The sequence below is a fragment of the Haliaeetus leucocephalus genome, unplaced genomic scaffold (genome assembly GCF_000737465.1).
Source record: "Haliaeetus leucocephalus isolate CR32 unplaced genomic scaffold, Haliaeetus_leucocephalus-4.0 Scaffold395, whole genome shotgun sequence".
Lineage (NCBI taxonomy): Eukaryota > Metazoa > Chordata > Aves > Accipitriformes > Accipitridae > Haliaeetus > Haliaeetus leucocephalus.
This window is the reverse complement of record NW_010972831.1, coordinates 1,375,739-1,396,535: the sequence shown is the minus strand read 5'-3', so window position 1 is coordinate 1,396,535 and position 20,797 is coordinate 1,375,739. Positions and strand designations below refer to the sequence as shown.

At 42.8% G+C, this 20,797-nt stretch overlaps 1 protein-coding gene across 1 annotated transcript; it reads right to left on the bottom strand.

Moving 5' to 3' along the window:
- Positions 1-4,759: 4,759 nt before the first annotated feature.
- LOC104835730 (3 beta-hydroxysteroid dehydrogenase type 7-like) lies at positions 4,760-19,007 on the bottom strand. Its single transcript, XM_010573900.1, is given in 6 exon segments — positions 4,760-5,342; positions 6,374-6,534; positions 7,427-7,526; positions 11,739-11,847; positions 14,765-14,920; positions 18,860-19,007. Coding segments are annotated over 6 exon segments (1,257 nt in total).
- Between the last annotated feature and the right edge of the window lie 1,790 nt (positions 19,008-20,797).

Genomic DNA, 20,797 nt, shown 5'->3' with positions numbered 1-20,797 from the left:
GCTTTAACGTCTTTCCTTTTTTTATTTTTAAATGAAAATTGACATTCTTATTTCATAATGTGACTCTAGGAGCCAAGAGTTTAAGAAAAATACCAAATACCACAATACCTATGGGAATTTGCAACCTTATTATTAATAATGGGCGCTTCTCACTTCTCTTCAGGCCTCCTGAGATTTTGGTGTTTCATCTAAATCCACCCAAATTCTTGTGATCTTTAAAGGTGGGGAGACAGTGGAAAAGTACTTCCTCGGGAGAAGAACTGATTACAAAGCATGGATCCAGTTTCCAGTCTGCACCTCTTTAAACATCAAATATTTTCAGGTTTAAGGTTTGGTTGCCTGCAATCTTGTTTTTTCCCCACTCCTTTTTGCTTTGCTGGTAGAATGAAGAATTTGATTTAAGGTTATATGCCTGGAAAAATAAAGCATTTAATTTACATTTTACAAGGCAGTTATTGCAGGTTAATTAAATATCAATTGAGTGTTATAGGCCATATTAAGATTTATTAATAACCCAGCAGATAAATCTCCTTGGAATTCAATTAAATGAAAATCGCATAAAAATATATGTGTAATTTTATTCATATAATACATAAAACTTGTGAATTATAGTGCAGCATTGTACAGTAAGTTGATTAATGGGAATTAATTGCCGAAATAGAGAAAAATCAATTTAAACTTCCTGTATCAGATGTAAGAAGCGCGGTATACTTCTCCCATACCCTTGGAAAGCTGAGTTTGTGTCTGCACTTAAACTGTCTCACTCCATACTATAAGATGTATCTTGGGCATAAATGTGCTTCCTCTCCTTTCACCTGCTTTAGCTCAGCATTTTAGGCTTAGAGAAAGGAACAACTCTGTACTGCCAGTATGCTCTGTTGAGTTAATTGTATGACTGAAGATTTTAGAGTTGAATGAAGCAGCAGACCAGCGTATCAGCTGGTGGGTATCCCTGGCGCTGAAGGTGCACATGGGTTCATGTCTTGTGTCACAGGCAAGATCTCTGTCTGTAAGGGAAAGGCTCGCAAGTGTATCGAGAGGTTTGGGAGTGTTTGTACCGATGGGTGTTGGAGACTTTTGCCCTTGCTGCTTTTTCAAATCTCTTTTTAAGCGTTCGTAAGATAGTTAGCAACAGAAACACTGCTAGCCAGGTTGTCTGTAAACTCAGGAGCACATGGGTATGTTGGCCTTTAACCAGGATTAGTGAGTGGATCTAGGACCATTTGGGGAAGCAAAGCTTCTGACTTTGGAGATGAGGTTCAGGAGCTGGACTTGGAAAATCTCTTTCCAATATTTGCAGAACAATTGAGGCCTGGCATGCTGCCATCTGTTCCCTGCGCATCCTGTGTTAAATACTGTCAATATGAGATTATGTTCCAATTACAGTACCAGACTGACTGGTTTAACTCCTACCATGAATCTATTTTCCTTTATTACTATGTACTAACTATGTGACTGATGTACCAGACACCAAAAGAGATGGTCTCTGCCCAGAGGGCTTTGTCTAAAAGAAACATGCCGGGAGAAGACAGAACGCAACAGAAAATGCAGATGAATGAGTAACTCAGTTGAGATTTTCTTTTTAATTTGGGGATTCTTTGCTTGTTTGTGTGTTTGGCTTGAGTTTTAATATTACTAAACTCGCTTCCTTCAGACGTTGCACAAGAACAGAGACTTCCATAGAAACTCAAACAGGGTTAGGCATGTGGCTCTTTGAAGTGTGTGTGTGTGTGTGTGTGTGTGTTGAGGGGGGTGTGAATGCTCAGTGCACACATGGCAACGTTGGAGGATGGAAGACAAAGGGAGAACCATGTTCCAGCTCAGACGACAGCTCCAGCAGACACCATGGCTCGTGCTGGGGAAGTTTAGCTGTGTTTAAAATATAGCAGGTGTCTTTCTGTCAATGCACTCCTTGCACATCCTCCCTGCTCCTCTAGTAGAGAATGCATGTATCTGTCTCCTCTGTGCTTCATCTCTGCTTCTCCCTGCAATAGTTGTCAGGGATATTAGCATTAAATACTTACTGCCTGGCTTAACTAAGGGGTAAGATAGGATTTAATTTGTATGGCTGAAATCCAATTATATAATGGAGCCCCTGGGGGAAGCAGTTATACCTGCTGAATCTCTTGGATGAGTAATTGTGCACAAAGGCTCCTCTCCAGAAGTAGAAACAGATCTGAAATATTTTTCTTTTCTCTTTTTTTGCTGCAGCTGTTACATAATAGGGCTGAGACCCTGAAAAGAAAAGCCAATGACAACCCAGTGCAGTAGAAAGAATTAAAGCATTGCCAGGAGAAAACAAGTTATAATCTGATAAAATCAAGGATCTAACAGGAAGTCTGCAGCAGCATTAGCTTGGAGGAGCCAAAATGCAGGGCAGCCAAAGGAAGCTTACTCATCTTTTTGGAAAACAGCACAGAGGCTTTGCTGTCTAACTTTTTCCCCCACTTCTACCATGAGCAGGGAAAGGGAATCCTCTCCTTGCTTTTGTCAAAGCTTAGGAGGTGGGTAGATATAAAAAAAGCTAAGCAGCCAGCTAATTCACATCCTTTTGAAAAATCCTGCACTTAACTAGCTTTAAAAATCCCTGCTCCTTATCCTGCATGTCATCTGCATCCTGATAAGCATCAAAACCATAGGTGATGATGAGCAGGACAGGAACAAAAGCATGATGAGGTTCCCAGTAAGGTTTCTGAAAGCAGGCAAACTTGTAAAGCATTGATCTCTGGGATAGTATTGGGGCTTGACAACTGTCCCATCTGATATCTTCAGCAGCTCTAAATCCCACAGAGGAATATACCAAGGGCTCTGAATGGGACTGAAAGCATCAGCTCGTTATACTTAGGCAAGTTTTCTCAAAGGTCAGAGTGCCATATTTAATTCTATTTTTAAAAATGGAAAGCAAACTTCTGTTCTTTTTTAATGAGTTCTGAGTGGAAAAATAATTTCCTCAGTCTCTTTGATTACATGACTACATGAAGATAAAATGATGGGTTGCATCCAGCCAGCCGAGAGAAGTCCAAAACTCCAAATGCCACAGAGTGAGGCCAAACCCAGATGGTCAGATACCCCCACCCCATCCATCAGCCCTGCTGTCTGGGCAAGTCTTTCAATTCTTTTAAAAAACAGCTAAAGCAAAAGCAGTTGCAACGCTTGAACTCCTGAGGAGAGGGTACCTGTCTCACAGACTTGCAGCTCCACCCAGTGGCTCTTTTTTGGCAAGATAAAACCAAGGTTTCAGAAGTATTAAAACCCGTTGAGGCCAACGTTGTTATACTGTGGCCATGCTCTGGCAACGTGCTTGAGCAATTGGGTGTATATTTCTTTGTCAAATTCTTAGCCATCTGTCATGGCTAATATTTGAGTAATGGCAAAAAAACTGCAATGAGAATTTTTAGCGGAATAGAAAACCCAGCAATCTTACTACTCACTTTCTTAAAAACCTCCCAGCACAAATGGTAGGAAAAGAAAAAGTAGGGAACTGATAACTTACATGCTTCACCTTCCCAAATTCTCTATGAGCAGATTGCAAAAGTTTCCTCAAAATGTATTTGATATATGAAATTATCAATGAATTACCAGAGCAAATGTTTTTTTTATCTGTAAGCTCATTTTGCAAGGAATTCTCTTGTAAGTGTGAATTTCAGAGAAGTTAACTTGGCAACTCACACCATACTACTTTGATTCCTTCCTGGGTAATTACCGTGACTAACAAGAAGCAAATTTTGATCATTTCTATCAAGGATGCCCTGCTGAAACTTGCTTTTTTCAGGAGGATTAGGACACTTGTAATTAAAATAAGCTTTTATTTGTGCATGTGTACACTTCTACTGTAGGAAAACTTGAGAGACAGGTACGTATTCACAGAACGTGGAAGTGTGATACCAACAGAATTAATTTTAGATTTGAACCAGTATTGTAAAAATATACCATTCTTCCAAACTCAAGTGAAAACTGAAATCTCTATTGTGCTTAATGTAGGTTTACCAGTCTCTCTGTATGTCTTCAAAACAGAGGAGCTGATAAACTGAATCAAACCACAGTTTTTGTTGTGAATCTTCTTGAAGTGCTTGCCCTGTCTGCGTTAGGAAAATATCATCTGTGAAATACTGCTCCCGGATGGACTGTGTAGCTCCTGTGCTATGGAATGAGTTGAAATGACCTCTTCCTCCTGAAGTTCAGACATTATTTAGCATAAACGCAGCCCCTAAGGCCTTCACTGAAGTTGCTGTCTGCCAGTGTGGCGGCTGAACGTGGGCTTTAATTTGTTTTGCTTTGCTGCTAGAGTCCTGTGAGGTAAGAGAAGTTGAGTTACAAACTATATGAATCCCACCTCTAAGCTTGTAGACATCAGTTATCCATCCATACGATTAGAAAGTCAGTCAGCCTACACATTGTTAGCACAAGAGATTGGAAGTTTCTTTTTACAGGGATATTTCAAAACAGATATAATATTCCACATGTTAAAAATAACAGAAAGCATCTTGAAAAAGGTAGCTCTGGAAAAGGGAAATTTTTTTTCTTTTATTAAACCCTAAAACAGAGCAAGAACTTGCTGGGATTTACTTGTCTTCCCCAAAATTATCACTGAAGACCCTTTGAGTGTATGAGCCACATACAGCCATGCCACCAGATGCCCAAGGCCATGGCAAGGGAGAGGTTCGTTTGCTGAGTATGGAAAGAGATGGAGGCTTGTCAGGCTGTGGAACAAAACTGGTTAACTAATTTTATCAAAAAGGTGTTTGCTGTGCACAATCTCTCATCCGAACCTGTCTCTCTCGCTCTCACAAGTGATCCCCGTGCGGTGGTGGCACTGTGGGAATGACTGAGGCCAGCAAGCCCTGCATCTGTGTGCGCATAACTGGTGTGATAAGCTCTCTCCTTGCCCCAGACGTGCTGCTTGGTTCTTCTTTTCATGAAGTTGGGGAGGTTCCAGGTTCCCTGCAGCTGCTCTCAACCACTGTGCAGATCTGTGCTTGCTCTCTTTCCAGGTGGAGAGAGGTTTGTACCCAAAATGCCTGGAGGCTTTGTCTGTCTTGTAGGAGAAGATGGTGACTATCGTGTTCAGTAAAGGCAAGTTTAGGAAAGGCTGTGGCTTCCAGAAAGGGTACTAGATGACCTTGATTATCCTATGCAATTGTATCACTAACCACATCTTCCAGTAAGGGATGTGTGAGCCTAGTCGCCCTGAGGGGTCCATAGAGGACAACAGCTGATGCCTGATCAGAAAAGCTTTTCTTGTTGGAGTGTCATCGCAGGAATAATACACTTGTCCTGCGAGTAAGTCGGGTTTCAGCTGCAAGTTCCTTGCTGCAAGAACATGCATCCATGCAATGTTCCCTGGAGAAATAGGAGGGGGAGCGAAACAGGTATTCAGGAGGAGCTGAATTTTGCTGTTTGCTGTAGAATGAGTACCTTGGATCTGCCAGCTTCAGTGCTGTGAAGTAGGGAATGCACTCAACATGTTACTCAGCTGTACTGTAGCAAGACTGAGTAGTTAATCCAGACCTCCAAGATCCTTTAAACCTTTGGTCTCCCCTTTGAGCTGGACAATTAATGTGCCTTGTGATACTGGTTCATGTGAAGCGAAAGGGCAGTGTTTTGTAGTGAGAGCAGGATGAATGGGAGGCAGTGCTCAAGGGTTTTATTCCTGGCTCTGCTGTGAGCCTTTGAAGAAGTCACTTGATTTATCTAGGCCTGATTCTTCTCTAACAGTATTTTCAAACTACTGTTATCTGCACTTTTGGAAAAAGACATATAAGTGTGCTGCACAGAAATGACTAAAATCCTGCATGATTTAATGGTGAGTTTTACTCCTCTGAAGTGCATTCAACACCACAACAAACTCTTTCTATAGGTTTTGTGAGTAGTTTCTTGTGCTTGCTAAAATCAGTTACGTAGTACAGCCTTTTTTGCAAGGAATTTTACAAGTAGTATTAATTTAATTTCTTCTAATGAAGAAGGCATTAAGTGTCTTTTCAAACCAAAAACATTTTAAAAATATTGCCTGAATTTCTCTCTCTCTCCCCATATATCCCTTGAAATGTTTACCTAGAAAAAGAAAGATTAGATCTCTATCGTTATTTCTGCTGACTTTTTTTTTTTTTTTTCAGTTTTCTAAACAACATTTTTCCTATGCTGAGGGGAAGAAAAAAAAAGAAAACTCTTCCCAGGAGAAAGAGTAGAATGTAAACAACTGTTTTAAAAATTCTTTTAGCCAGTCTAAGTTTTGTGGTTATAAAAATATTTGTGCTCATTCACCATATTCATCTCTCTGTCTTGGAAGATTATGGTTAAGTTAATGTGTAAAATCCCCTGTGACTAAACCAGCCTGGTAGCACCACATGCAAAGAGATCAGTCATTCACTCATCCATGTATGTCTAATTACACTCTGTGTTTTCAGGCTCCAGGTATTTCAACACACCATTCCTGACTCTGGCAAGAGAATACAACTCTTGAAGAAATGTTGCTTTCTCCCCATACACTGCGTTTGCATGGATGATGCAGGTTGTGAGTTTGCCACTGTTGCTCAGCTGTAAAATGAGGGAGGGATATTAGCAAGTGATGGATTCAGAGATGAAATCTTCCACAGTGATATTGGGTTTGCCGGATAAAACCAAAACCCAGGAATATTGGGCTAGAGGAGTCAATGTTTGCAGAGGTACTCTGGACATTTAGGGCCTGGTTTGGGTCCCTAAAAACGCAAGGTGTGCCCAGTTTGATTTTTTTTTTTTTTTTCTTTTTTTAATAGCATACCTGCACCCATGTGGTGCTCACTGAGAGAAGTTGGATGGAGGGTGCTAGTGGCATTAACTCTTCTGCGGTTGCGATGTATAAATGAGTATTTGCAACAACCAAAATCAGGTACCAGAAGCAGCCAGCTAAGCTAGCTGGCCTCAACTGTAACTGGGGGAGAGATGCTCCAGGCAGTGATTTAAGACACAAGTCTCATTTTTACATTCTGCTTCATCCTCTAGAACTCATCTGTCTGCTAACTGTACTGGGAGTCTAAAAAGCCTAGCCAGCTAACTTAGGTAGGTGGCTAACTCTGAGTACACTAACATTTTTGATTCTTAAATCACTCAAGCACATCTGAAAATTACACCTTTATGCAGTATGAACTAGGTAAACCTGGTTTCTTAGGACCTAATTTAAGACAGCTCTCTCCAAAGTCACACTCCTTCTGGTGGAGTTGAAGCACAGGCTCAAAGGGCAGCACCCTTTCATCTTGCGAGAGGTTGGCAGCTTCCTGACGATGTGGGAATATCAGGCTTTGATAAGCTTAGGGCAACGTGGTTTATGCATCAAGTCAAGGCAGCGGTTGGATACACGCTTAGATATGAGTTGTGGGGTCTTTCTAACCATCTCTCTCCTTCTACCCATCCTGTGCTGTAATACCAGGGGCACTACCATTGGCTTTTGTACCTTTTTTCCATTGGCTTCAAATACAAGTTTTTCTGCCATGGCCTTTGTCTTCCCATAAGGCAGCTCCACTTCCCCACTGTATTTGGTGTCCTCATTTCCTCTGAAATAGATTGTGAGAGACGGTGAGTGACCGTGGAGTAGAGCACAGGGCTTGGAGACATTTATCACAGCGTGATTTACTCTGCAATCCCTGCTCTCCAGGGACTTACCACTGGCTGTGAGTTATATGAATCTGAGATCCTTGATGCAGTACAGGAGAAATAAAGCCTCAAGAAATACCAGGCAGTTCTGGGTGTTCATAGGCAGGTTTGCGTGTGGGTAGTGGTTTGATTTCTGAGAGCTGGATTTGTTTTTTGCCTAATAGTGCGATTGAAGGACATGATATCCTGGCAGGCAAATTAGAAGGCAGTGGAGTTACCTTTTTAAGCAATTCACAAGTGGCTGAACAAGGTGGAACAAGCACAAGAAGATGGAGGGCAGGAAAATGAGAGCAATCCTACTTCATTTTTTCATTGGAGCTCAAGAAAAGCCTCTCATGAGCCATAAACTAAAAGGAGAAGCTGCTGCTTAATTTTCTTACAGAGTTGGGAGACATTTGCTGGTGATGCGATAGAGCTGCTACTGATCTCCCAGAAGACATGCAATCAGCTGGTTTGTGCTGGGTTATTCCTTCATCTCCCCTAGCTAATTACACTCGAGGGGAAGAGCAAAGAAGTGGACCCATGATTAAGGGCAAGCAGGGCTTGCAGCCATGCTGGGGACACTTGGTTGCCACCATGGAAGACAACCCACTCCTCAGCCTCCTAACTTACAGCTGCAAGGAGGAAAGCCCATGGGATCTAACATCTAACTGGCCTTACAGGCCCTGAAATAATTCCAAGGAGAACCAAGAAAGCAGCTCTATTCCTCACCAGGGCGCTGGTGTTTTGTCCTAGTGGTTCTAGATCAACATTAGCCTGTGGCAGGATTCAGTTAAGCAGATTCAGTGGGCTCTGGAGAAGCTGGGGAGTGAAGAAACCTTGTTTGAAGCACTGGGAAGGACCATCCCTGAATACGATGTGGCCACTTGTTCCTCTGCTGCCAAGACTAGCATGAATAGGTGCTCTCTCCCTCTGCATGCTGCAGGAGACTTTCTTCACATCTTTAAATTAATTTACTCAATATTTTGCTCTCCTAGAGAAATTGACCCTAGGCAAACACCAGACTCTGCCAGGCATGGGGTACCCCCACACGGGGCAATAAAAAATTATCATGCTCCTTTGGCAGATGGGGCTCAGATGCACCTCTTGGAAGAGTTAAGTGGCCTGTGATGAGTTCATGCAGCAAATCTGCAGCAGAGATCTTTTTGTCAAACACGGGGACTTGGGAGAGCAAGCTCTGACTCAGGGTCCCTGTTTGACCTTGGGCATCTTGCTTACTCTTTTCTATGCTCAGCTCTCCATGTGTAAAACGTGGATAATACTATTGCCTTTCTCTTGCCTGTTCGGCAGTCTAGTATCTCATGTGTCAGATATCCCAGCTGAGATCAGGGCCTTCTTGTGCTACAGCAACAGAAATAAATTAGAAGCATCAGAAATACAGCCTCCTCACATACCCTGGGCTTTTATCACAAAACCCTCCTCCCCTTCCCTGTGTTTACGGGTGATGAGCAAGAGACAAACCAGAAAACAAGCAAGACAAAAGATTGATTGTGCATGGTTTGTTGCAAGCCCAAGAGAGGCCCAAGACAATTAGGGGGGTTATCTAGAAGTTCTAGTTTTAATTGCTTTCTTTTTTTAATCCAAATTTAGTTTTTTACCTTGCAAAGCTTTTAAAAAGCAGCAGCTTCACAAAGGGGTAAACCTGCCTGCTGTTCCTGGGCTGCAGAGCTCTGCTCGTGTTTGCCTTCCCCCACCCCTTCTGAAGCTTGGTAGTAACAAAGAGCTCAGCATAATGCTCTTGCTTTTCAAAACGATCACAGATAACTGAACGCTAATAAGACTGGAGCAGCATTGTCAGAAGGTATCTCAGCGGTGGCTGTCTCGGAGGGATTGAGACTGACAGAGGCATTTTCTATTATTGTCGGATGCTGAGGTGTGAGCATTATCCCTGCACCCATCACCCTGTCCAGAGACTAATCATGCTTTGTCTGTGTCAATTCCCAAGCACGTAAAAGTGAGTTAAATGAAATTATACGAGGAATGATGGAGAAGGGGGACAGAGAAAAAGGCAGGCAGGCAGGATCATGGATTGTGAGGGAGAAGAGCAGAACAGATTGGGTGGGGACAGAGGAGATGAGGAGGAAGGGGAAAGCCACATCACCTGTGCTTTCAGTCTGGAAAACAGAGCCATATTACTTTGTTTTCCAGTCATCACTGGGCTCCCTATTGAGACAGGTGGTGTAACTTTTAACTGGTGGGCTGACCCTTCTCTCATTTTGCATTATGTAATTCCTTTAGTTTAAAATCAAAATCATTGGAGAATGAGGATCGCTTTCTTCCAGCATCATGGGAGAACTTGAGTGTGTTCTGCAAAATGAGTTAAAGGCTCTAGGTGGTGGTTTTGTTTGCATTTGTGGTGGGGAAGGATCAGGAATTGGTGAGCAGAGGATGTTCATGTGTAGCTCTACGAGCACCAGCCCAGATGGGTTTTTGCTTGCACCTGTTGGTGCCATCATTACAAGCCAAAGGACTGTCCTCTCAGGCAAGATTTGGGGTAGATTTTTCAAGACATCTATTCACATCTATCTCTTAAGTTGCAGGACTAAAATACTAACAAGGATGTGCCTGTATCTACATTCATTTTTAGAAATTATTTAGATGCACTGATGACCAAATTCCGTAGCTTTTCAGTGACACAGAGCCTCTAGTGCTCACAGTCCCAAGTTGATTGAGGTTTGGTGCTCATGGATTTTTTTCATAAGCCAGACATTTATTCTACAGATTTGGGTGCTTAAACACTTCTCAAAACAACTAGGTTATGCCTTAGCTTACTTGTGAGTATGAAATTTAGGCTTATAGGTCACTTTAAGGTATGTCTTAAGCAGCCTTTTCTGGCTGAGCTCAGACTTCTAGAGCCAAATGACTGAAGCCAGCTGTGTCTAGACCAGCTGCCTATAGAGGCAAAACTTGACTTTGAGCCAGTTCCCCTTGCACACAAGTTTCCATGGTTTGAGCAATCTGTATGGCTACAGCCATGCTTGAAATCAGCAAGGAGCCTTACAATGGTACGTATCAGACTGCAACTATCTCTACTTGACTTCAAATTTAACCTAAAACTTCAGCTCCTGGTCTTCAGAAATATCAGCCCTGTTCTCAAGGCACTGCAAGTACTGTTGGCCCCATGAATACAGAAGGTATGCAGATGCTGAGTCCTGAGCAGGAGCGTCAGTTGATTGTGAAAGTCAGTTTGAGATATCAAAGATCTGTAAGCAAGAAAACCCTCCAAATCGTAATTTTGACCACTGTCTTTGTATCGCTCCAAATCCCACCTTTGCCGCAGGAGGTTTTCTAAAGCTCTGCTTCTTCTGGGTCTGTGGCTCACCCTCATAGGAGCCACATACAGAAGAGATGGGTTGAGCATAATGCCCGAAAGCATAAAGTCCAGGAGTTAGGCCTCGTAAGCATATTGCCAGGAAAAAGGATTTTGAGGGATAGAAGGGTGCAATTTACAGGTCAGATCCAGGTCACAGAAGACTGTAACTACACATGAATACTGCAGGGCAACTTCTCGCCACATGCATCTGTCCCCTAAGACTAGGTAGCCAACTAACTTTCTTCTGAGAGAGTGCTAAAATAGTCTTTATACGTTTGACCACATTTGATAATAGGAGCTGGGTACAGCCTTGCTAGCAGTTCGCTATGGAGCTGAGAAGAGGAGGGAGAATGGGTTGGTAACAATAGAGCATCACCTGCCCTTTGGATTGACTCAGTGTGAGGGGAGAGCAAAGACTCAGACCCAACAGCAGGATACTACTTGACCATATAACAAACCTGAAGCATCTGAGACCTTACCTGAAACTGATTTTAGGGCTTAGAGGAGCAGAGCTGTACATACAGGGGACAGCCTGGACATGCAGTTGGGCCATGCATCTCTCAACCAACTCTTTCAATCGGTGGTATCCACTAATGGTCAAGTTTAGGTTGGGAAGAGGTGTTGTACCTGAAAGTGAAAAGCAGCTAAGAAGAATTTTCAAGAAAGAGGAGAATAATAGACAGGAAGGGGAACACATATCTTGTCCTTTGTAGGCACAGCAAAAATCTCCACCTGGTTGCAGTTTCATTGCTATTTAACCGGAAATCCAGAGTGACGGAGAAGATTTGCTTAGCCTTACCTGAACATGGGCTTATGCAATGTATTGGGTCCCACTGCAGCCGTGGAGCTTGTGTAAACAACATATGGGGTGTTCAGGACACAGCAGGCCCTTAACACATTTTCAGTACCTGTGGGGCAGGTTAGGAAGGACAAATATTAACCACCTTGCTTTGATTCCTGTTGTGCAAATCAAAAGAGATTTCCTGGCTTGGGATTCTGACTTGGAACAGATCCACCTTTTTTATGGCTGAAAATATGTAAAGCCATAGGTCGAGGCTGCAGTTCCTCAGGTATGTTTGCACAGGAATGGATGGTTTATAACACAAGAGTAGTAGTTACATCTGTCGCTGTAATGTGGCTTAACCTTTGTGGCTATTGACAACTGACTTAACTTGGACTTAATAGTTGCTAACAAAAAGGAAGCTGACAACTCGGCAGAGCAAAACTCCACATTTTCCATCTTTTTTGATTCATGGGCAGACTGTCAAATGGTGAATTGCAGCTTTCTGGCAAAAGGATTGGTGGTTTAGTTGCATGTATTGCTCTATAGAAGTTCTGCAGGATGACTATAGGGTGAAGATCATTGCAACAGACTCTTGATAGCTGCAGAATTTTGAATAAAATAGTGTGGGCAGCTTACAAGCCCACATGAAATCCAGGTGAATCTGAAGCATGGCTTGGTTTAAGAAAAGTTGTCCTGGCTGAACTCGTAGGTCAGTGTGTGTGGTTTTTGTTTGCTTGGGGTTTGGGGGGAAGGGGTAGGTTTAAATGATTTATGACTCTTCCAGGGATGGTTTTTGCATTCATTGTGATTTTGATTCAAGTTGATTCTACGAGAACCTCTGTGACAACAGCATAACCATGGTTGCGTACTGAGGGCCTTCAAATCTGATAAGGCAGATCTTAAAGGAAGCCACTCATAGGGTTGGTTTCTGGAAATCTCCATGCTATTTATACCTGGCTAATCAGGCTCTGCCCCTGAGCCTTGCTGTAGATCTTGTGTGAGGCAGGCTTGTGATGTCTCTGTTCTCTTTGTTGTTAAGGGCATAATCTGAAACTACCAAGGAAATCCTGAGTTTAGGATAATTTCAGAGGGCATGAATCAATATGAAGACCTGGTGGAAGAGAATCAATTTACTTCTCCATGAACCTATTGCAATATGTAAAGTTAACTGAGAACCCCTGTTGAGAAACATCGCTGGAAACAGCTGCGTTAAAATCCATTCAGCTTAACAAAAAGCAGATTAAAAAGTCTTTAAGTAACTAGATGGAAAAAATAATTCTTGTAGAAGAGGGCTCTTCAATCTAGTCAACAAGACTATAACAGGATTCAGCAACCAGTGGTTGAAACAGAGGAGATAATCAAAGCAGAAGACGTAAATTTTTCCCAGAAATGGTAATTAACCATAGCCACACTAATACTCTTCAGCATTGCTATGGCTTGCTGAAAGACATGATAGATAGCCCATTAACTTGCAGTCCTTAATTCTAGGCAACAAGTCTTTTGAAAAGGCATAGTCCAATTTAGCCACAAATTGTTGGGCTTAAGGCAGTAATTGGATGAATTTCTGTGGCCTGAGTTACACAGCAGAGCCAGCTAGAGGATTATATAGTTGACCTGTCCTGACCCCTTTTTTTTTCCATAAAGTCTACAGCAGGTATCAAATACAGTTCATTTTTATTCTTTTACCTGATATGGTTTTAATAGAAACCTTTAGACTAATCTCCCAATTCAAGATTTTGAGAAGTCCTAGTGAGTGTAGCAGCCTTATTTTAGGGAGGTCTACATGAAGCCATCCAAGGGGAGGTGGAAATGCAGAACAGTTTGTCTGAAAATAAGGCTCCTGTTAAGACACCTCAAACCGTGCTCCTCAAAGAGGCACTCAGTCACATTGGAAAAAACTTTGCATGTGTGGTTTTCTGGGAATGTCGCAAACATCTGCAAGAGGTTTGGTTTGCTGAATAGGGGAGTTGCCCAGTGTTCTCTGCTATCTGTAAAAACCTCACTACGCTAAAGTACCTTGCTCATAGCAAACAGACAATGAAGAAGAAGATCTCACAAAGCCATTAAAAGGCAGCGGGAACCCTCAGGCTCTCAGTATTCTCAGTACACATGCACAATACAGGCTCTTAAAAGCATCTGGTTTTGAAAACAACTACAGCAATGAAAAGAGGGATGGAATTTAAATGTTGCCCTTGAATGCATCAGCAAATAGTAGGAGCCCTAAGCAGTAATTGAGTTTGAGATATATATATATAAAATATATAAAATTCCTTCCTTGTGGTTAACAACTATTTTAGTAGCTAACAGCCTGAGGTGCCATTGGAATTGCTGCTGTAATAGGGATTTCATTATTTTTATAGCCTGTGCTTATTTCCTAGATTTATGAACAAATTTTCTTTAAGCAGGTCTTGCACCTAACATGAAATCAGCTCTTGGTGATAGGAAGAAAGTGTTGTGGAGCTCTCAGTTATATGTGGCTTGTAGACATGTAATAGTTGTGAACTCTGACTATAATTAAAATAACATGACTCCCTTAATAGCATGGATGCAGTTCAACTGGTATAGTCTTGTACTGGTATATAGTGTAGATTTTTCTCCCTGGAAATCCCTGGGAAAGCTATAAGCTAACTAGAATAGGAATTAACTTTTAATTGCTGTCCTTGTCACATACTAAACAGGTTCTTACCACTATAGGCATGTTCTGAATCACCTCAGTACCATTAATGAAAGTTAAACCCTTGACCAGAATAACTACATAATAACTGGGTCCAGATTTGACTTTCTAAGATGAAACTTTAGCACTGGAGAGGAGCAGCATGGCCTGCCCTGAGCAAGGACAGAGGGGCAAAGACAGATACCTCCCTGCTGAAAAGGAAAGGTCCCAGGCACCTTTCTCATCTTGTAGCAGTGGTGTGTGTGGAATTCAGGGGACAAGGGAGCACTAAATCAGAGAGGATATGCTTGTTTGTAGCCTCTTGTATGGCTACACCAAGGCATGTGAATTTAAGGCTGTATTTAATTGCTTGTTTTAAAGAGCTTACCCCCAACGTTGCCAGCTCTCATTTCCCAAAAGGGCACACTGTTTCTGTAGTCCACAATAGCAGCTGTGTGAATAACCACGTGAACTCCCTGCATGGCAGCAAGGAGCAGATTGTAGTCTCAAACGTCTCCTTTCATCACTGTCACACGAGTGGTAGCTGAAGAAAAATAATATAATCAGAGATGCAGGGGAAAAAAGTACAAATCAGCATCCTCACCTTCTCACAGAATGAGGATCCTGCTTGGAAAGCTTTCTTCTCTGTAGGGCAAGCTGAAGCACACTCTAACTAACGACTATGCCATTTGAATACATCACACTAGCGGAAAATACATCCCTATTTTTGAACCCCAAGAAGCCGGATCTACATCCAGTTTAATTCAGCACAGCACTTTGCCAGTTTGCATCAACTGTGGGTCAGAATAGCTATGTCTGTTGTTGCAAATCTCTAGCATGCATCCAAGGATAGTGCTGAGCGAGAACAGGAGGCTGTTGGCCCAGAGCTGCAGCTGGTTACAGGACTTCCTCTAGTACATGTGAATGAATGAAGCTGTGCTGGACAATTTTCTTCAGATGGAAGATTGTTAGAGCTTGCTGGGAATAACACCAGGCGAGTTCAAGGGACATTGCACATTTAAATTGCAAATACTATAGATGGGAAGGGAAAATAATGTAACAGGTTAAAAAGTTTCATAGAAAATTCCTCCGTTGAAGCCATTCAGAAGAGGGGGGGGGTGTCCCACCATCTACCCCCTGCCGCCCCTTCTCCTTCAAAATAGCAGTTCCATATGTGGCTACTGTTAGCATCTACTGCTGATTTTCTTGCTTTGAAAAGTGTTGTAACAATTAAGTAGGATTCTTCCCTTTTTCCTTGTCTGTATTTGGGAATAAGCCAGCAAGAAGCTGGGTTAGGAAACTGTGCTTCTCAGGGATTTTGTAATGAGCCAGACAGCAGCAGCAGGATTGCTTTGGGAAGGAGATGTCTCCTCTGCCCTGGGCTGGCAGCTTCCTGGAGACCCCCATGCAGCCAGGGTTCCAGGCAGTGATTTCTGAAGGATCATACACATGAGCAGCTCAGGAAAGGGTGTGTGACTCCAGCTGTGAAAGTGGGATGATATGGAAACACTCAGTGAAAAAACTACATGTCAAGGTGATAAAAGAACAGGGTTATTCCTCATGAACTCAAAGGGGGGACAAAATTCAAGGTAGGAGGTCAGCCAGCTGAGCCTTTGCCAAGAAGCATGGGATGTAGGAAGAGGCAGAAGTTTTACAAAAGGGTCAAGCTGATTTCTTAACTTGCATAACCCAGATTTGGTGGACTAGCTCATAGGAGTTTTAATATTAAATTAATTTAATATTAAAGCACAGAGTTGATTCAGTGAGACTAGAGGGGGGGAAAGAAAGAAGGCATTGTCCACATAGCAGAGGTAATACACTTGCCTGGAGGACTAGAGCGTAGAGAAGGATGCTCCTGTGGAAAGTCTTTGCTAGTGCTGAAAGGTGGAGCAGAACATCAGCAGCCTCATGGTGGGATTTTGCTGCTACTTAGTGGTGAGGGAAAGCCTATAACCTGTCAGATTGAAGTGTTAAATAGTCTCTTTTGCATCACCTATCTTAAGGCAGCTGGTGCAATTAAGACCAGCAAGAGAATGATGAGAGCTCAGCCAAAACCAGGGAGGATACAAGGCAACCATGAGAAATTTTCAAATTGATAAGGCCTCATGAGCTTTATCCAGGGCTACTAAAGAGGTGACAGATGTGACTGCAGCTTTATTGCATTATCAGCTACTTTGGAGAACTTTTGGAGGCACTGGAGGACTGCAGTAGAGCAAATGAAACACCTGTGCTTAGAAAGGAGGTAAAGAAGAGCCAGGAAATTACAGAACAGCTTGATTTCAACCCCAGGAAATTCAGGAACACACACTTAAACAATATGTGTGTGAGCACCTGTGGGATAATAAGGAGAATAGAAGCAGCTGACATGGATTTGTCAAGAACAAATCAAATCAGATAAATCTCCTTTGTTCTTATGACAAGTTAACAGGCTATACGGATATTGTGGAACAGGTCCATGTCATCTATCTTGATTTTAGAGGGGCTTTGGCAACTCTGTGTCATTCTCATAAGCGAGCCAGTAAAACATGGTTTAAGTAAGGCGCATTAGGGTGAGCACAAAGCTGGCTGAATTACAGTTCCCAGGGAATTGCCAGCTGTGGTAGGTGGCTGCCCTGGGGCTCTCCAGGGCTTATTGCTGTATTTGAGTCTTTATTTTATTGTTTTCATCAAGAATCTGGCAGATTTGTTCATTAAATCAGCAGATAACATCAGACTGGGAGGGACTTGAAGTACACTGGAGGATTAGAATATGAGCTGAATGTAACTAATAGAGTCTGGGGAAAAAAAAAAGTGAAATATGACAGGGACAAAGAGGAGTTGTTGGGTTTAGTAGGGAAGAGGCAGCGGGTCTTCATGAAAGAATTAAATTGGGCCAGGGCAGCTCAGGAGCTATTGCCTGTCAGCAGTGTCTTGCAACTGTGAAAAAGGCATAATTGTGCTGACAGGTACAAATAGGACAATAGTTCGCAGGACAGGAGAAATAAATCCATCAGCTTTACTCAGCATTGGGAAGGCCACAGCTGGCCTCTCTGTCCTAACCTCGGTGCCCCTCTTCCAGAAAAGAGCAACACCAATGCCCTGAGACACAGAAACCGTGAGCTGCAGAGGCGAGAGGACCACACGAGAGCTGTTTTAGCCTAAAGAGGAAAATAGTATGGAGTGGAAGGAGGTGGTTTTCAAATCATGAAGGTTGTTGTGAAAAAATGATGGTATTACCTTGCTTATTCTACCTGTAAGGTTAGATGAGAAATCGAGGACTTAAATTGCAGATTAGACTGTACCAACAGTAATGGCCTGACAGTGCAGAAATCGGCTGCCTGAGGTGGCCTGGGGACAGGATAGAAAAACATCTGTCAGGAAGGTCCGTGGCCAAGCTGGTTCTGCCTTGGGGTGAAAGCAACGTTGCGGGGGGAGCTGGGATGGCGTCTCAGGGCTGCTTCTGCCTCATTTTTCTGTGATTTGCTGTGGTGTTAGGCCACAGACCTCTTCTGGAGCAGGGATTATGGCAGCTCCTTAAGGTTTAATCAGGTTTGGGGTTTTTTTCAGTTATGGGTGCTTTTAAGGCAATGGGCTACCTGAAGCCTGGGAAACCAGTCTGGTGAGTTCATCTGCCTAGGGACAGTTTCCGATAGTGGTATTTCCCTGGGAATCTTTTAACTTGCTTTAAGTGTATCTCCTTTCTGTTGGTATCTCCTAATACATAGGAACTCCCTTACTGTGTTTTCCTCCCTCATTCCAAGCAGGCTGAAGGTTTGGGCAGTCAGAGAGAGGGGGACCCAGCCTACCATGAACCACACAGAGCACCATGAGCTGCATTGGCTTGTTTTGCTTGGGTATTCTCAAATCCAGTAAAACGGGTTGTTTTTCCCCAACATATCTCACTGTAATCAACCCTGATGAAACATCAGAAGGCAGGTCTCAGAATATGATCAAATGGATTGATTTAGTATCTTTGAGTGTGTTTATTGAGACTCACCTCTTCCTTTTTTATGCACAGCACAGTAAGGCTTAAGGTTTCTCTCAATTCTTTCAGTAATTTATTTCACAATATCTGCAGCAGATGCTGACCTTGTCAGGGTTTGCTGGTTATTTTTCTCAGAATTGGTAACTGGTCGGTGAGCAGTTCAGGAGCATGGTTTTTTGTCCCTTTGCTGTTAGTCAGACTGGTTGAGCAGAAGAAACTGGGTAGCCAAGTTCCCATGTCAGGTACTTGGTGTGCGTGTTGCTCCTTACAACTTATCCTGAGTGGGGACTTAGATCCACCTTGTGATGTATCTCTTGGGGTTACACACTATGGATCTTTTTTTTGGTTTGATTTAGTCCTATGCTGAAAAACCTCTCTGAGCAGAAGTTATTCTTCATCCAGTCTGTTTAATCCAGGTACCCACCCCATGCCTGTAACGGTGGAATCTCCAACATAATACAAGCTGTCTTGAAAGGGAGGGTTATGGCTGCTAAGTAGAAGCTGATGCCCTTTTCTTACCTGTGGTGAATTTTTCTACTTCTTCTCTTGCTACTGAATCAAAAACTCTGACTTCTTTGATGTAGTCTTGTTGAGACAACAGCTCTACGATCTTCTCCCCAATAAAACTACATCGTCCTGTCACCAGGTAGACCCAGGCTGTATCCATTTCTGAAGATGTTTTTGTGGTTGAGGAGTAGAGAGAAGGTTGCTGCCAAGATCCTAACGTGCACTGTTAATCTTTCAGCCCTATGTATTTTCTGAACTAAGTCTAAAGTTTAACTGTCATATAAAGTTGCTGGCTGAACATTAACTCCATCCAGTTATATATAAATCAGGTTTTCATTGGCAGTCACACAAGTGCTGCCACAGACATACCAGCGCTGCGTACAGACCAGTTCTGGGCTCTCTGACTCAGCCTTTCCCTTCTACCATGGTAGCCCATGATCAGCTGGGCACCTCGAGATTGCCTTGGTATGTGGCTAGTCGCAGTCCAAAATTTTGATGCCAGAAGTTTTCCGCCCTGGACAGCCCTTTCCCACAGGCCGAGTTGTCAGTCATTGTAGCCTAGATCTCTCTGGGTGCTGCACAAAGATGGTGTGTCCTAGAGATGTGCTTAGGGCAGCCGTCTTAGTGTGAAGCTACAAAGATCTTGATTCCATGCGCTAGTGATTTTGTATAGACGGTGTATAGCAGGAGATCTAACCGGTGCTGAGCTGTATTGTGCACAGTGCAGGCAGGGTCAGGAATGGTCATCTGTGACGTTATGATCACTGACTTAGCAGTTTGATTATCCTAGTATGGCTCTTCTGAATACTTCTTTGAGTTGGAATATACACACACACACACACTCTCTCTCTCTCTCTGTCTTATATTTAGAGGAAGAAAGTCCTCTCAATTTGAAAAATGTCTAGGAGTAAAAGCTCTACCACATCCTTTGGCAAATTGTTACAGTGGTTAATTATCATCATCGTTAAGAGTGCACTGTTGTTTTTTGTCTGCCAGATAGTGGCTAATATACTTTTTCCTTGCTAGGCTGTGAAGGATGTGTGCTATCCAGTTTGTCATGTGGATTAAAAAAAAAAGGAAAAAAAAAAAAAGGGTTGGCTTTGTCTAAGGATGCTTGATCCTGTCCTAAGGTGGGGGGGCCTGCCCTCTGGCACAGCTGTTTCTCTGCCTCTCTTATAAAGAGTCTCAGAGATAACTAAGTCAGGCCTGATTAGCTACCAGTCTGTCTTTGATGGCAAGCAAATTATTTCCTTAAGTCTGCAATAGTCAAGTATTTTCCAATCCATCTTTGAATCAACTTGTCACTGGTTTTGGTGAACTGTAGACACGCTGTCCTAAGAGAGGTAGCCGTGATAAACGGGGTAATGTAATCTGCCTGCTTACTTTTTCTTTATAATGTGTACAGCTTTCTGCCTGTAGTGCTGCTTGGGAAGCTCAGTATTTGTTCCCATATTGGGATCACTGCTTTCCCCATCACCAGTTCCCCAGTCTGTGAGCATGGGTTACAGATGCTCATTCAGGCTGCACTGGGGTGGGGGGTACTCCTGGTAGCCCTTCCCTGGTCACAGACAACAGGCTGAAATGTGGAGAGCAATTCCAACGGCGTGAATGTAGAAAACAATATTGTCGGAGCCATCCTTACTATAGAGTTAGTGCTTGTCTGTCTTTAAAAAGTAAGCTGTAGCATGTGGTTAATGAAGAGTTAAGGCAGTGTATTCAAAGAGTAATTGTGTTTTGTTTGCAAATATATATGTTTTCTTTTAATCAGCTCCTGCTAGAGGTTCAATCTGTTCAACTCTGCCATTGATTTTTCTTGTGCCGTGTTAAGCGTTAGGAAAAGCGCCATTTCCCCTTGCTGTGATTACAATCAGTGGCCATAATGGCCCAGAGACCAACATGGGCCTGATGCTAATTTGGTGCTTGGCAGACCAGCACAGCCACAAATGTCCT